This window comes from Mytilus californianus, unplaced genomic scaffold, assembly GCF_021869535.1.
Source record: "Mytilus californianus isolate M0D057914Y unplaced genomic scaffold, xbMytCali1.0.p SCAF_9, whole genome shotgun sequence".
Lineage (NCBI taxonomy): Eukaryota > Metazoa > Mollusca > Bivalvia > Mytilida > Mytilidae > Mytilus > Mytilus californianus.
The window spans coordinates 39066558-39084911 of NW_026262745.1; the positions used below are offsets into that span (position 1 = coordinate 39066558).

General features: G+C 31.1%; 1 protein-coding gene across 3 annotated transcripts in view; it reads right to left on the reverse strand.

Annotated features, from left to right (window-relative positions):
* The window catches only part of LOC127715476 (cyclic nucleotide-binding domain-containing protein 2-like), a 53909-nt gene that overhangs the window by 24024 nt on the left and 11531 nt on the right, over positions 1-18354 (reverse strand). Inside the window, exon 1 of one of the 3 annotated variants that reach the window (XM_052221535.1) lies at positions 10725-11260. The exons of the other annotated variants lie outside the window; for them this stretch is intronic. Within the exon in view, the coding sequence (XP_052077495.1) occupies positions 10725-11072 (348 nt within the window). The 5' untranslated portion in view covers positions 11073-11260. Of the gene's footprint in view, positions 1-10724; positions 11261-18354 lie in introns of those variants that run through there. 3 annotated transcript variants of the gene reach the window in all.

An 18354-nucleotide genomic window follows, 5' to 3' on the forward strand; every position in this document is an offset into this window, starting at 1 on the left:
TTCCACTTATATCACATGTTTTGGAATAATTCCCGAAGGAGATTTCAACGAGACTGAAACATCAGAAGAATGCATCCTTAAATATAGTTCAGATTCACCCTATATAATTATTTTATTCAACTTGTATTTACTTTGCTTGAATTTAGTTAACATCGTGATATTTCAAAAATCATATTGTAAAAAAACCACATCACCGAGCTTTTAAAGCTGATGTGCCAATTGTTTACAAAATACATGTTAAGAAGACATTTAGTGAATAGAATGATAAAATATAATAAACTAGCATCTCATAAATTAAGCTTCGGATGGGTTTGTTCTCATCACACTCCAAAAGTTTCAAACATTTCGCACTGTCGTATAGTATATAAGAAGAATTTTTAATTTCAATAAAGCCAAAGAATACTTTTGGCTGCAATGTTTAAATTTTCATCCGATTTAAGCCAAGTAGGATCATTTGTTGAGAACCTTGCATACTAGTAGATCATTCCTGTCAAGTTTGTTAATGTTTGTCAAGTAGAAGAATACGAAAATGTGATTCTGCATAGGGTTTTAGATTTAGATGAAAGGATTGTGATGAATTTGGTTAAATAAACGACCCTGTATCAGATTGAAACCTAATGAAGATACATTTATGTACTTTGAAGAAACCTTCCGGCAATGTTTGGTGAAAATGGAATAAAAAACTATCACTATATAATTTTGTAAGCACAGCATAAAAGGTTGAAATTCAGAGTGGAATAAGACAATGTGACCAGGTGAGCTAAGTAATTGATGTAACTTTATTAATAAACGTTGAGAATTTTTTCTTCGTACATATGATGTTAAGAAATATAGTATAATCTATTTTAATCATTAATCAAATATTTTTTTAAATAATAAAGCAAACATAACGGTGTACTTTGAGAACGTTAAAACATAAGATAAGATATAAAAATGTTTTCACTTGAAAAAAACAACAACATGCAAATGATCTGTTTATCAACATATTTAAAAAAAATTCAAATCTACGCATATCAGCTGCTCTTTTTTTTTACCGTCACTTTAATAAAAAAAATAATGGAACTTGTTTGGCGACAACCCAGAATATTATTGTGCACATCTACATTCTTGTATCAACCGTGCATTTCATTAGAAGAGAGTTTATATTTCACTTTCAATATTTTTGCATCGACCAAGCAAATTATCATATATAATTTTGTATTACTACTACTCGGTCAATGGCATAGCTGATGGATTACAAGTTGTTCCTAACGGTAAAACAAACCTGCATGATAGCCGGTGCTCTTGTACTGACATTGCACTTACATTGTAGCTACCGTAGTGTTTATTCAAAAAATAAATGATGAATAAAATGTTGAAGCAGCAGATTTAATCTAGTTTCCAGTATCATATTACTTCTTTTTTTCAATTAAATAAAAACTCATATACCATTGCTCGCATTGCTTACGATTTAATTTATTGCATATTATTTACTTAACCTTCAACGTTCCTTTTATTGACAAAGTCTTAGTATTCATGTTGAATGATATTTCTAAATCAAACAAATAAAACGAGACTTAACCCTTATATACCATCTGATAACAATAACATCTGGACTATGGGCTTGCATCCGTTCTATACTATTTTTCCATTAAAGATAGTGATGTATCGTCTTTTTTATTCATTTCTGTTCATTTTGTGTGTGTCTGTTGTTTGTTCATTTTTTTTTATTAGAATTGTTGTTGCTGTTGTTGTTTCTTTACATTCTAGCTATAACACTGATATACTATATATTGTCGAATACTTAAGTTATTAAACGAAATGTTGTATGGAGCCTGAAATTATTATAACACATGTGTTATAGTAATATCAGATGGAACTCTATTTAAGGAGTGACTGTAATATTTTTTCTGTCTATGAAAAAATAACATAAAAAATGTGGTGCACACTGAATAACCAGCGTAGCGGGTTATTTAAAAGTGTGCACCACATTTTTTAGACTGAAAATATCTATTACAGTCATTCCTTATAATTTAATTCTAAATTCCATTTTTAAGGAGTAAATTTTGGAAAAAAACGTTAGTGACGTAACGGTCACATGACAAAATTATGTCTATGAGCTGATAGACAAAACACGTTCAGCCAATCAGAAGACGTGTTACATCCAAAATTAAATTATTTAGCAACATCTAGTAGGGCGCGTTAGTTTACCTAGTTTGCTATTGTTTATCGCAGCCGATTCTCTATTTGCGTTCTAATTTTCAGCGAATTTCGTAAGAGTACAGAATCTACTCAGAATCAGGGAAGTATATAGTACTGTCATTACTTCTAATTATTTTCGTAGATGCAAATTATAAATGAAACATATTTTGAACATTCTTACAAAAACTACGTGGTACGACCTGGTAAATACTATCCAAGAGAGTTATTTTTTCACGACCTCTAACGTATTTTTACAGTTACTTTAATCTAACTAGCAAATGCTATCCTAACCTATCTTAAAGTAATGTCATCCTCATTTGGCCCAAAAATTGAAATTATCTATATCTTTTTGTAGCAAAATGGTATATTTGTAGAAACGGCGGACAATGTTGGTGGGCAATTCGTGTCGTACCATAAAATTAGAGATGCAGATTGCGATGAAAACAAATGATACTGGAAAAAAATACATCGGTTATTTTATCGAGGTAAGATACTAACCAACAAGGCCTAAACAAAACTGTCAAAATTATCAAGATCATAATTGATTTTCACATTACAACTACCTCAGGTTGACCTTAGATAAATTTTGGCTATTATACAACGGTCTCTTTTGGTCATATAGCTCCTCGCATAGTCAGGTATTTATTGACTGAGCGTTCTTGATGAACGGAAATCAAGAATAGAGCTTTAGACGCACAACACTTTTAAAGTGTCATTATCATCGCATTGTATTGCTGACTTGCATACTGCAGTTTATTAAAAAATAATTATATATCTATCAAGAAAAAAAATATAAACCAAATTGATTACAAAAATACAAATAATTAAGTAAGGAGGATCATATAATGTCACTTTAAAAGACAACGAGGATCCGAAGTTAACAAAATATATAAACAGTAGAAGAAACGAAATTTGGTCCCAATCATCCCACAGTTAAGGTAGCTGGGGTGTCTTCTTCCATCTTGGATTATGAAATAGCAGATATCAATCGGTCTATATCTTTAATCAGGGAAGTATGTATTTATCTCGTTACTTCTAATTATTTTCGGTTAACGTCAGATGCTAATAATAAATGTAACATATTATGAACATTCTTACAAAAACTACATGGTACATCTTGGTAAATACTGTCCAAGAGAGTTATTTTATCATGATCTCTTATATATTTTTACAGTTACTTTAATCTCACTAGCAAATGGTATCTTAAAGTAATGTCATCCACATTTGGTCCAAAACTTGAAAATTATCTACATCTTTATGTAGCAAAATGGTATATTTGTAGTAACGGCGGACAATGTTTGTGGGCAATTCGTGTCGTACCATAAAATCAGAGATGCAGATTGCGATGAAAACTATGATACTTGAAAAAAAATACACCGGTTGTTTTATCGAGGCAAGATACTAATCAACAAGGCCTAAACAAAACTGTCAAAATTATCAAGATCATAATTGATTTTCACATTGCAACTACCTCAGGTTGACCTTAGATAAATTTTGGCTATTATACAACGGTCTCTTTTGGTCATATAGCTCCTCGCATAGTCAGGTATTTATTGACTGAGCGTTCTTGATGAACGGAAATCAAGAATAGAGCTTTAGACGCACAACACTTTTAAAGTGTTGTTATCATCGCATTGTATTGCTAACTTGCATACTGCTGTTTATTAAAAAATAATTATATATCTATCAAGAAAAAAGACATAAACCAAATTGATTACAAAAATACAAATAATTAAGTAAGGAGGATCATATAATGTCACTTTAAAAGACAACGAGGATCCGACGTTAACAAACCATATAAACAGTAGAAGAAACGAAATTTGGTCCCAATAATCCCACATTTAAGGTAGCTGGGGTGTCTTCCTCCATCTTGGATTTTGAAATAGCAGATATCAATCGGTCTATATCTTTAATGAATTGTTCAAATTTCGAGAGTAGTATGTAATTCATGTGCAAGACTTTTCGTGTAACTATAGAAAATTATTTGTTTTATCATATTTACGGCTGTATTTTACAAAAAACAGAAATTTTTTGTTTGATTCATTTTTTTTTTCAACTTTGCCACATAAGGGCAGATAACTAAGATAGAAGGGGAGATAATTCAAATAAAGTAACTTTTATAATAGAATGTGTTGTGAATTTTCCTATTTTATTATGTAGCAAGAAAAGTCCGCTGACCCCATTTTTATACGCCCGTCAAATTTTTGACGGGACGTATTATGTTATACAAATGTCCGGCGTCCGTCCGTCTGTCTGTCCGTCTGTCAGTCCGTCTGTCTGTCTGTCCGTCTGTCTGTCCGGCGTAAACATGTCGCCCCGTAACTTGAGAATGACTTATCCAAATTTCATGAAACTTAAAATAGTTGTTTCTTATGATGGTCAAACGATCTGTATACTTTTTGGTGAAAATAAGATTAAAACTTTTTGAGTTACGGGACTTAGTAACTAAAACAGGTGTGTGTGTTTTTTCACATGTCGCGCCGTATCTCAAAAAAAATTTATGATTATTGCTTAAAACTTTACACACTTCTTAGTTATATTAATCTTAAGATCTGTATACTTTTTGGGGATGATTCATAATTTTATTTTTGAGTTATTGAGTATTTTGTAAAAAAAAAAGGGGGAGGGGTTTTTCACATGTCGCGCCGTATCTCTAAAACGATTTATGATTATTGCTTAAAATTTTACACACTTCTTAGTTATATTAATCTAAAGATCTGTATACTTTTTGGTTTTGATTCAAAATTTTATTTTTGAGATATTGATTTTTTTTTTTTAAAGGGGGGGTTTTCACATATCGCGCCGTATCTCAAAAACAGTTTATGATTATTGCTTAAAACTTTACACACTTCTTAGTTATATTAACCTTAAGATCTGTATACTTTTTGGTGATGATTCAAAATTTTATTTTTGAGTTATTGAGTATTTTGTTAAAAAAAGGGGAGGGGTTTTTCACATGTCGCGCCGTATCTCAAAAACAGTTTATGATTATTGCTTAAAATTTTACACACTTCTTAGTTATATTAATCTAAAGATCTGTATACTTTTTGGTTTTGATTCAAAATTTTATTTTAGAGATATTGAGTTTTTTGTAAAAAAAAAGGGGGGGTTTTCGCATGTCACGCCGTATGTCAGAAACTATTTATGCTTATTGCATAAAAATTCACACACAAGACGACGGGCGTATCATGCGCTCATGGCGCAGCTGTTTATTTCTTTTTCTTATCTTAAAGCATATTATTAGAGCTATCTTCTCATATTTTATCTTACAATTCTATGGTGCAGTTTTTTTTATCACACAAAATTGTGTTTTCCATGCATAATCTATATAAAATCTGACAATTTTGCACAACCTGTAGCGTGAAAAAAAGCCCGGTGACCCATACTTTTTATTATATTTTTTAAAAAAGTATGATATAAACTACATTTTCACAAATTATTAAAAAATACCATGGATATTGATGAAGACCCCCCTATCCACCTTAACCGGAATGAATTTATTTGTCCTTCAACGGGTAACAGACAATTCCTATAAACATATGGTACCTGTCTGGAAACCAAAGATAAAGAGGTAAATGATCAAGAGCTTATTAAACAAGAGAGATCAATCGACATCGATCAATCATTTGATGACGAGAACATGTTTTCTAAAGTATGACTGCAACCGTATTGTAGGGAACTCTAGGGAAAACGTTATATTTTGCAGCGTTGAACAAATAAATGATTGATTTGATGACTTCAAAAAGTGAATTTAAATGCATGTTCTTGCTTATGATGTTTTGATTGGTTTAATCATGACTAGTGTATAAAACAAACAAGTATTAATGCAATAAGCGAAAAATAGATATAACATCAAAAGTTAATTTCTATCAGATTCACTGAGCCGTTACTGATATCACATGTTATTAAAACGCCTAATTCTATACAAAGCAAATTATCTTCTTTTAATGCAAAAAAACTGTTTTGTCAATATTATGCTGGGTTGGTGGTTGTGATAAGAGAATCCAAATTGCGGTATTAAAGCAAATAAAATGCATGGATAATTAAATAAAATGATGAATCCAACCAGTTTAACAGGATGCACCGACAGTCTTACATGAAATATTGCTTTTAAAGAAAAGTCCATGTTGGTTTATTAAAGCAAGTGTATTTTTCGGATTGATGTTACATGCAGATGCAAAAGGACAAATCTGAATTCAGCACAACATAGGATTGCTAAGCTGTGAAATAGGATTGAGCTATCGGACGTAGAAAAAAACACTGTATGCTAACTTATAAAAGAGTTGTAGAAGAATAGAATTAGAAAATAAGTGTTTCTTTATTTTCTTTTGAGTGTGTATGGTTTATTTCATTTGTTTAATTGTTATTTGTTTGTTCTCACTTTTATGGTTACTTACTTCTTTATTTCTACTTATAATATGCTTCAAGTATATGCCTGCAATATTTGTCACTGGATGTTAAGCAAACAACTATCAATGAATCCACTTATAATAGACTAACTCCAACAATTAATTTGTGAAACAGGTGAATTTCAATAAAATAAATCCAACACAAGTATTATACTTAAAGTTATAACATATAAAGCGATGAGATGTTTAAATACTTTAATACTCAAAAGTAAAACACAAAGCCAATCATATATATATATATATATATACACATTTACTGTATATCACTTGATTGGGAATGTTGCTAGTACACCTGTACATATTTTGGCTCTGAGACTGATTTTTTATTTTTTTTTTTTTTTTTATTTTTTTTTTTTTGACTTAACGTTCAGTGGTAACTATTTCATGCATATTTAGGACGAAAACGAATTAATTAGCAAACAATCTAATAAGATTGCTCTGCAATGTGGTTGTACCGGGATGAAGAGAGGGATTTGACTATGAAAAATAAGGGTATGTTGGATAGAGGCATAAATTGTGCCTTAACGCAGACCACATCAAGATTTGTTGCTAGGGTTCTCCTATGTGCAGAGTGCGTGGCACTTTACCTACACAAGACATCGGATTTAACGCCACCCTTTTCAGACCAGACGTGGCTACGTATTTATACACCCAGCAAAGCCAAAAGGACCCGCCATTTCAGCATGGTATCACAGGATGGGAGAAGTGCTGAAACGACCATATTTCTTTTTACCCTAATCAACTCTTTGGATTTGGCTCCGGGAGATCAGAATGCCGTTCAGATTATGTCATAACACAAATTCAATAAACTGATATTTCAAGTTGAGTACACAAATGAGATAACCACCCAACAACTTATCAATCATCGGTAATAAAACTTTACTCAGTACTCGGAGAACAAAATTTGCGCGCGATACACCAAACCCAGTGTTTTGATTGATTGAATCCCGAGTCCAAGTATAATAATCGTACTCCAATTTTTTTATGACCGCAAAACAAATATCGATACAAACTTTTCCAAATAAAAATTTTCACAAATCCAAACAAGCTATGAATTCCCAGAGAGACTGTCATCAAACAAAAACAAAAACATAACAAAAAATAATGACATTGGTAAACCATGGGATCTTCATCATCCACCTAGTTATCTGATTGTATCCTTGCCAATTGTAAAACAAGCGAAAACACCCAATAAAATCATTTCAGAATTAGCACTTCAGAGAAAAAAAAGATATCCTTAGAAAAACTATATAGAAGATGTAACAGAACCATATTTTATGAACCCTTACGTTTACCGAAAGGTACCTCGACATTCTGAAGCATTACAACAAAAGGGATTTAAACAGAACAGCAAAAATAAAATCTCTGCAATTTCGTATGTTTTGGGAAAAATTACTTGATTGGCAAACGGGAAAATTAGACTGAGTTATTCACAATATATAAATTTATATAATGAAACGCGATTAAATTTATCTATTTACTCTTTAAAAAAGCAAAATAACAAATGCGTACCTCCCAATTATGACCAGAAGTATCCAATTCCGCATCCATTTTGTAATTATATAAGGGAATAACAAAAGCATCAAATACAGCTTTCAATGGTATCACCTTCATTTTATAAATAATCAGGATATTCAGAAAAGTTTGAATTTATCAATTTATCATTAAATATTTCCATTTGAATTGATGAGTAATGATATAGCCCTCTAATCCTTTTCAAATCAATTGTACGACGCGATGATACATTGAACAAAAGGCCGTATACATGGTACAACCCTGTCACTCACATCGATGTTTTATTGTGTATTGCAAGTTTGATAAATAAATGTCACACATCCTTATTAAAGATACATAACTCGACAACAATGTGACATTTGTTTGTTTAATGAGATCAAAGAGAGGTAAACCTCTTTGTGTGTCATTCTAAAAATTTCTAACAAGAACATTTAATTTGAATATTAATAATTTGAATTTTTGATTAAAATGTTGATACTAGGATAATTCCTTGTCGTGCAAAACTTATAGAATTGCACTACAAGACAGGTTTATTTAATAAACAAAGGTAATCATGGATTAAAATGACGATGTTGTTCATGTCACTTATCAAATGATTTTGTTAACGATTGCTTGCTTTCAATGACCAGTTTAAATAATCTAGAGTGTATGAAGTTTTATAATTGCAAAGTAAAAAAGGTTTTTAAATTTTCAATTTGATAAATAAAAAAAAAAAAACATGATTGTAACTCTCGAACTAAGTCAACATTAATTTTGATACTTGTGATTTTATTTCTAGAAATCTTTTGGTTATATTGCTCTCTCTCTCTCTCTCTCTCTCTCTCTCTCTCTCTCAACTTTTATCGTTCCTATTGAAGGTTGCAACATTAATACTAACCGTTTCTGTTATTTTAATTCATTTTTCTAATTAATTTTTTTTGTCTTTATTTCGATTTGTTCTTTTTCTCAAAGTTCCAATGTCATGTATTTTATCTTCCCTTTCAGTCATTATAAATACCTGCATGTAATACGTTTGTGAGCATGAAAACTAAAGGTCCGTTATAGAACAGTCGCGACCGTCTAAGGAAAACTTGTACTGAGGGATTCATAACCTTACATGTAGTAATAGCATGATTTCATGTGGTATAACTCGGTTTGGTGTGATTATAATGCCAATATGATGTTTTCCCTATAATTGATCTCCTGTTGTATCTACTGATAACATATGTCAGTTTTAGTTGACTCTTTTTATGGTCTAACCTAACGTCAATAGTGCCTTTTTGTAGTTAGCACATGGGAAATTGATTGCAAGATCTAAGGATATAGTCTGCATGTATCATGCACTTATACATATTTTAAGTACATCGTTGCATGCCGATTAATGATAAAAAAAATCTCAGAATGTTAGTTATAGCAAAAAATCCCTATCTCCTACTATAAATGATGTAAAGTTACGAATTTAGATTTTATTTGCATGTTTTCTGGTAACGTCGTATAAAAAAAACACTGGTACTCACATGTATCATTATGTCACGTTTTTTTTTTATTATACTTTTTTATTTTGAAGAAATGAAACCAAGAGTGAACAAGTATTGTCTTTTAGTTGAAGACGTATCTGAACTTTCGTTTTGCATTGATTTTTTTCAATTTTTCAATATCATGATTATACTGGACTGGTCAAACTAATTTGATGTATTTTAATTAGACTAAAGAAACAAATATAGAAACATTGTCGTGGTTTTTCCAAATGATAATATTCTACGTAAAAATTTTAACATGAATTACCAAAAATACAAAAAGTTTAGACAGTACAACACAGCACACCAACACACGACTCTCCACATATATGCACATCTATTCATTTTTTGTTTTGGTGAAAATTTGGTCAATGAGACAGCCACCAAACAACAAAAGACAGCCAAAAAAAATTGAAATTCAATATAGACTTAATTGCTTTCATCCACTTCATTTTACCTTTGATGGATAGTTGTCTCATTTGCAATCATATCTCATCTCCTTATTTTCATATGAATAATTGAAGTTTGTTTTTGACTTAGAATTTTATATTTCAACATCATGTGAATTTTACGATAGTTAAGTGAAAGTTATATCTTTAGTGTTAATTTTCGACTATGAAGAATAATCGTGCATAACCTTGGATCCATTTTTGCCCTCTGGAAATAGAACTGCCAAATGTCTCTGTTTAATACCAACTTCTTTATGGTTGAAAGGAAAACTAAGTTTTCCTAAACGATGGAATAGCGAAAGGTACAGCAAGAACAATGTTACAGACAACAGCTACAACTAACGTATGCGTTTCTAAGAGAAAATAAACAATATAACTAACCTGTCATCGTTCATAAAAAGACATTCTGAGCAGGGGTTCAGAACATTTTAATGAATAGCAGGCAAAAACAAAAAACAGAAAAAGTACAAAAATATAGAAAAAATACAAGGCAAATGGTAAAAAAAAAACGGGACGGCAGATAGCAAAGGGAGTAGAGAGGCGGATGATACAAAACGGATATGCAAACTCATAAGTCGAAGACAAACTGACAACGCCATGGCAAAAAAACGAAAACGACAAAAGGAAATAAGTCAAATGTTGTTCAAGCCGAATATTAATGCAATAAGACTTACGCATCCTGTTGATATTCTCCTTGCGGTCCTTTTGATCGGTTTTGGTAACCTGTTAACCACCATTACCCGTTTGTATACACTATTCCATTTTGCTAATCTATTCGACGTATAAGGATCATCTCTGCTATTAATAATCAGTCCTGAACTTTTAATACTTGGTAAAATTCCCTTTTTATTCCCTTTGACACTTCGACCACTTTTAACATCCCTACAAATTATGTCATTAACCAATGGTTTCAGTGAGAAAGCGTCCACTTCTAATTTAGACATTACAGAAGTATGTTTTCGTAATGGCACACGGTTATAGTAGGTTTCCCTGGTATCATATTTATGATGGTTTCTATTCATTCTTATATACGTTTATACCTCATCAATTATTTACTTGAACAATCTTGCAATGAAATTGTATAGAGTTACAGAACATTTAATCCGTCAAATTACAGGAATAATTCGATTTGTCTCATCCAAAGTCTTAAAAGAGATGGTTTGATTGTCAGTTCACAGGTAAGTCGTAGAATCTTGCTGTTATCCCGTCATGATTTTCCTTTAACGAAAATTCAATAAGCAATAATTTGCTTTGCATTGGTAATCTCGATTAAGATAAATCTAAATGGCCAGATGTATGCTGCAATTATTAATTTCTGTCAATAAAATCACTTTACCGCTTTAATGAAATTTATAATCAAAACTTGCAATCGACAAGAATTTAATGAAGTCCCGTTTCCGTATCTTTGGAAATCTAATAAATTGCGTATTCAGTTATTACCATTGTGTTATTTAACTAGAGAGATATCAGAGTGGTAAATTATCACAAAGGACGAGGTGGATGTCACTTATGTACGGAAAACAATAACTCGAACTAAAGCACTAAATTTCTTCCGAAATATCACAAATGCTATCTATCATATTTTACTATCACAATTATTGTTTACAAAAATGCGTATTGTCAAAATCTTGACATATTGAAAGTATGCTTTAAAGATTTATAATTTTTAATTGAAATTTCATTTTCGTAAGTCCGAATCCTTTAACGAATGTTATCTGGTTCGTAATAAATCGACATTAAATTTCAGCAAGGGTTATTGTAAACACAGGTTTGTTTCAACAGGTTAATTACAGCTACTTAACACTGACTTACTGTTCCACGGACGGATATAGTTATCTTTTGATGTAAAAGGTGATTTATTTTCCGTTTGAATTCGATTTATAACCATTTTATAAGCACATAAACGTATATTTTATCGATAAATGGCACTTTTAAACATTATTATTGTCATTTATAGCTAATTGACAATTTTACATTATGAATTCTAACTTAATAATAAAGCATATCTTGTATGCTTTAATACAAATGAAATAGTTTGTACAATAAATTATAGTCAAAAACATACTATTATATATTTGCAAATTTAGTTTACAAGTTGAGAACAAACGTTGACTATGGCATTACATGTTGAATATTAAAGAGTAAAAACTGTAATTGAGACAAACTTTTAAAATAGTCCTAACAGACGTCTCATGCAAATTTATACAATTTTTAATGTAAGATAACAAAAGTTTGTATTTCTATGTAAACTTATGCAATGAAAAATATTTCAAAACGCTTTCATTTAATATTTTCCTCTCAATATTCTTCGTCACATACGCTTGTTTGTTCATCCTTTCGCTTAATATGTTTGGCTTTCATTAAATTTTAAAAGACAATTTTCATAGAACATTGAACAATTTTGTATGCTATCGAATTCATTTTTACTTGATTATTTTATTCATAACATTTAATTTGAAAATTCAATTGTATAAATATTTACATTATACTGCATGCATGTAGAAGAGGGATATCTTTAGATACGGATTATATCTTAAGTGCACCAGCTAGTAAAAATTGTAAACATTCCTTACTTTGTCGGCTAGCTCAGATAAATCAAAATAAACGTAATGAATAACGACTAAGCAGAGCAAACAATAACTATTGAGGATGGCTAGGGATCTTTATTTTTGACTTTGGACAACCTATTTTTAGTTACTTGTTCAGTAGAAATCCCAAATAAACTCATCATAGATACCAGGCTTAATCGATTGTGTACACCAGACGCATTTCGTTTACAAAAGACTCACCAGTGACGCTCGAATAAAAAAAGTTAAAAAGGCCAAATCATGTACGAAGTTAAAGAGCATTGAGGACCTAAAATTTCAAAACACAGGTTTTGCCAAATACAGCTAAGGCAAACTATTCCTGGGGAAGAAAATCCTTAGTATTTTGAAAAAAATCAAAGTTTTGTAAACGGTTAATTTATAATTATGACCATATCAATGATACCATACTCGTCTTTAATGTAATAATCGTTTGTTGTCAGTACATGTATGTATGTGCACTGAGTAGAATAATAATCGTTTGTTGTCAGTACATGTATTTATGTGCACTGAGTAGAATAATAATCGTTTGTTGTCAGTACATGTATTTATGTGCACTGAGTAGAATAATAATCGTTTATTGTCAGTACATGTATTTATGTGCACTGAGTAGAATAATAATCGTTTGTTGTCAGTACATGTATTTATGTGCACTGAGTAGAATAATAATCGTTTGTTGTCAGTACATGTATTTGTGTGCAATGAGTAGAATAATAATCGTTTGTTGTCAGTACATGTATTTGTGTGCACTGAGTAGAATAATAATCGTTTGTTGTCAGTACATGTATTTATGTGCACTGAGTAGAATAATAATCATTTGTTGTCAGTACATGTATTTGTGTGCACTGAGTAGAATAATAATCGTTTGTTGTAAGTACATGTATTTGTGTGCACTGAGTAGTATAATAATCGTTTGTTGTAAATACATGTATTTATGTGCACTGAGTAGAATAATAATCGTTTGTTGTAAATACATGTATTTGTGTGCACTGAGTAGAATAATAATCGTTTGTTGTAAATACATGTATTTGTGTGCACTGAGTAGAATAATAATCGAGATGCCTCACTTTGTATTGGACTTTCAATAACTATCGGAATGTAACCGGTCTTGTATAAAAAGTCCTCCGATTATCGGATGTTTATGTAACCATCTCGTAAATTTCAAGACCCAAAAGACAAGTATATTCGTACGAAAATAATATCTGTCACCAGAATTGACAAGAATAGTGCCCATGAAACATGTTGCATTACCAAAAAAAAAAAAAATTGGCAACCCCAAAATAAAACAAATATTACCACACACACTACAAACACATTTGCACGTGTAAAAAGAGAAAAACTACAACTACGAAGAAAACGACATTCAACGATGAACAATAATTGGGCAATGAGAGCTACTTAGAAGCAATAGATGATACCAAGTGCTCCAGCAGTGTAGAAACATACTGTTCCATATGCCGTCACCATTCTTTTAGTTGTTCCATAATCAAAGCCAGTTAGCAACGTATTGACCGTGTGAAAAGGGGTAAAACGCCGATCAGTTAAGGATAAAATTAAACTTAACATACTAAAATAAAGATTTATAAGAAAACTTTGTCGATAGTAGTCATTAGTTTTACGCAGTTATATTTTTATATGATCAATTTAACAATTATACTGCTTCCTCTATTTAACCATTTCTGTATAGCACTGTTACGTAGTTTGCACATGATTAACTAAATGTTATGTATGATTATTTTGTACATGTTTGGAACATTTGCGCTATATCAATCTAACTGCAATATCTGCACCGGACATGCCAATATGCATTGTAATAGTTGCAATCTGTGCCTACACTTCTCCATAGACATATTTTATGCTATCTGGTTGCGTGAACTATATAGAGATTAATTATCTAAAACGATGTCAGAACAACTTAAAGGGAAATATGAATAAAAGTAGTTTGTGTTTCATGCGTCAATGAGACAGCAACACAACGACATACCCAAGAATTTAAGAGACGATAACATTAAGCCTTGAATAAGATACAAACATCTAAACAGTACTTAACACTTCAAAAATTTTGATATTCCAATTTTTTTTAAATCATAGGTTTCATAACGAGTGAGAATGGTACATCGCTTGATATCAACACGAGTTATTTAATTCCAATATAATAATAAAAGAGCCTTGTGCATTTCGACATTGGTGGAGTCACTAAAAATTTACAAACGGTAATTAAAAGAAAGAATTTTAAATGATGGAAAACGTTTTTGTGTCTACGTTTGCCAGACCAACAGCCATTCGAATTTTTATATTATTAGAATATAAAGAGGATAAAAGGATTTGTCCAAAATATTGGACAGCTCAACTTATCACACATCCTGCAACAACCAAATGAACGTGTGTGTAAGGGAGACCCTTGGCGATATATTGTACGACGTAAATCGACTTATAATCAATAGCTAATGAAAAACGAGCACGTATGTGATCAAATTAAAATTTTATCGTATGGAAATCAGTAGAGTGACAAATCAAGAAAAAGGTGCCTATTTTACGACTGTAATGGACCGGCAGGCTAAAAACGATTTTTTTTACAAAGCCAATACCTTAATCTTACTTTTTTGCCCGGTCGTAGCCATTTCCTACGGTGCAGTTTTCATAAATGGAAAGAAAAAGACATGTTGATTTTTTTTCATTCAAAATGAAACTCGACAAAATATTTACTTTTGTTTCTTTTTTATAGTCCTCAAACTCTTGATTGGGAATTTCATTAAAGTTTAAGTGCTACTTCATATGGTAAAACTATAGTTCCTTCTATTTAGCCTTATTTTTTTGTTTCAATCACTCAGTTTTAAGAACATGCACTCCGACGCTGAGTGGTTACAACATTTGTAAATTTTCATTACATCGATATCTTCCAAATTTTTTGTGTTAAAAAGTAATAATTTAATTTTGGATGTAACACGTCTTCTGATTGGCCGAAAGAATTTTTCTATCAGCTCATAGACATAATTTTGTCATGTGACCGTGACGTCATCATCGTTTTTTCATGATCTACTCCTTAATAATGAATTTAGAACTAAATTATAAGGAATGACTGTAATATTTTTTCTGTCTATTCGAAATAACATCAAACGTGTGGTGCACACTTTTAAATAACACGCTTAGGCTACGCGAGTTATTCAGTGTGCACCACATTTTTGTTGTTATTTCTTCATAGACAAAAAAAATATTAGTCATTCCTTAAATAAAACTTCATTTGGTTTTTATGGGACCACTCCGGCTCAGTTTTTTTTTAATAAATTCAAGTTTTTCGACATATTTTTGATAGACATTATAATTCAGTGAATTTCCGGATTTATTTTATTACCGATACAAAGTATATTTACTTTTTATTTACGAATCGCTTCAGAACTGAATCATACCATTGTTCGTGTTTGTGTCAATTAAATATGTAAGGATTGATATGTTTGTATCATAGGTTGATTGAACAATGTTTTAAAAGGTTTTTGACTGGTAAATTTTGGTCCAAAAGATATTTTATCGTGTTTTTTCTAAAGTTTAAAATAGATTTTTATTCTAACAGTAAAAGTCAAATTGGAGCACATAAGGTAAGTGTTATTCCCGGAATATGTCTACTTTTAGTAGTCCACTAATGCTGACATCTTCGCAAGCTAAAAGAAGCCGTGCTTCAAAGAACTGGGATTTTTCCAATACATATCAGTTTATAACAAGTGAAAACTATCCTGTCTAACTGCAAACGGAACCCATTATAATGCTGTGAATAAAAGAAAAGAGGATGTGTTTCACCGACTCCATGAAGTTAGCATAGTTCACTGATTTTCACTGTTGCCAAATGAGCTTTTCCCCGCACGTAACCAATAGTTGCTGCTGTGTTCCGAGCTATAATAATTCTCAACAATCAAATGTTTTATGCTTTATCACTTTTTTATCTTAATTATTAAATTTATTTATTTGCCGATAGTTTATCTCATTTTGGTTTAAGCCATACTTTGTTTATTTCATTAAGATAATTTACCAGATAACGACTGCTCTATAATCAGTAATGACAATTCATATGTCAATATCCAATATATTTGTAAGTGCTTGTTAGATAAAGGTGTTATAAAAAAGGTCACTGAAAAGTTATTAGGTTATTCAAAGTAGCGTTTCAGTATAATATTTCCGTTTTTTTATTTTTTTGTTTTGTTTTTCGTAACAACAGATTTTTTTTATACAAATTATCAAACAAAACAATAATCCAGTAATAAAAATGATAAAATTACATAAAGGTTTCACTAAGATCATAGGTTTTCAAATATGACCAGGAATCGAATCGTTTGTAAATTGATTTGTTTATATGCCTTTTGTAGGATCGCTTGGGTCATGATGTAATTTTTTATACGTTCGCTAGAACTACACAATGATGTTTGTTTTCGTACGTCTAGAGCTTCGCTAAAATCTGACACTTTAGTAACACCGACAGAAAAACAGTGCGACATATGAAAATGTAACAAATGATACTTTTTCCGCAAATTTTATTTACCGGGAATGTGAAATAAACATTATACAACAACGGCAATATATTCATCACGTTTTACTTCAATAAATAAAATTAACAAGTAATCTCAGTTTTAAAAACATAAAGAAGAAAAAAAGAAAAGACAATTAATCCCGCTTTAAAAGGAAGACACAATGTGAATGATTTCAACAAATCAAGATTGCCTTTTCCTAATGTGCATTATCTGCTGGCAAGATAATCTTTCATTAAAATTATAACGAGTTGCACTGACTTATCAGAATTACGGAAGCGTATAGGTATCTTTTTTTGTTGTTGTTGCTATTGACTTGTTGCGTTATATCATACTTATCGATATATTTAAGTCGACTTGTGTGGTGATACCGCAATAAGTTATCAAAAATATTGCTAAATATTGTGTTATATCAAAACAATGCGATATAAAAAATATTGACTTGAAGTAGATGTCGATATATTTATGTCGAAACAAATTATAATCGAATATAATAATATCGATTAAAAATGACAATCAATTTTGTTAATATATTTATCGCAATATCTCGAAAACAATACCGCTATATATTTCTTTTATTACGATATATCGATATACTAGAAAATGGTTTGTTGCGTTGTTTCGACATATATATCGATTTAATTCATATCGACTTTTAAAACATAAATTTAACGACGGTCACATAGCTCGAAAGCGCGTCAAGGATTTTCACTGTAGTTATTCACAAGCAATTTGCAGTCAAGGGATGACCATGTTCAAGAAATAAACGGTTTGTTTGTTTTTTAATAATCATTTTTGATAATTGGCCTGACCGAAAAGGTCGTGTCAGCTTTTGCCATCACTTGGTGTCCGTCGTCCGTCGTCCGTCGTCGTCGTCGAAAACTTTTCATTTAAGATATTCTACCGTAACACCACTGAGCCAATTTTAACCAAACATGGCAGTAAGGGACCTTTAGTGGTCCTCTTTCAAAGTTATGTCCAATGACTCCATCCGCGATCAAAGATGGCCGCCATTGCCGAACATAGTTTGATACAGTACCAATGGGCAAATTACTGAAATATCTCCTTTGTGGAACCACCAACCCAATATGAACTAAATTTAGCAGCAATGGTCCTTAGGCAAAACTTACTTTTACATAGGACCCTATGGGAAAATCACTAAAAAAGTATCTGGTTCAGTTTAAACATATTTTATTTGCTAAAAA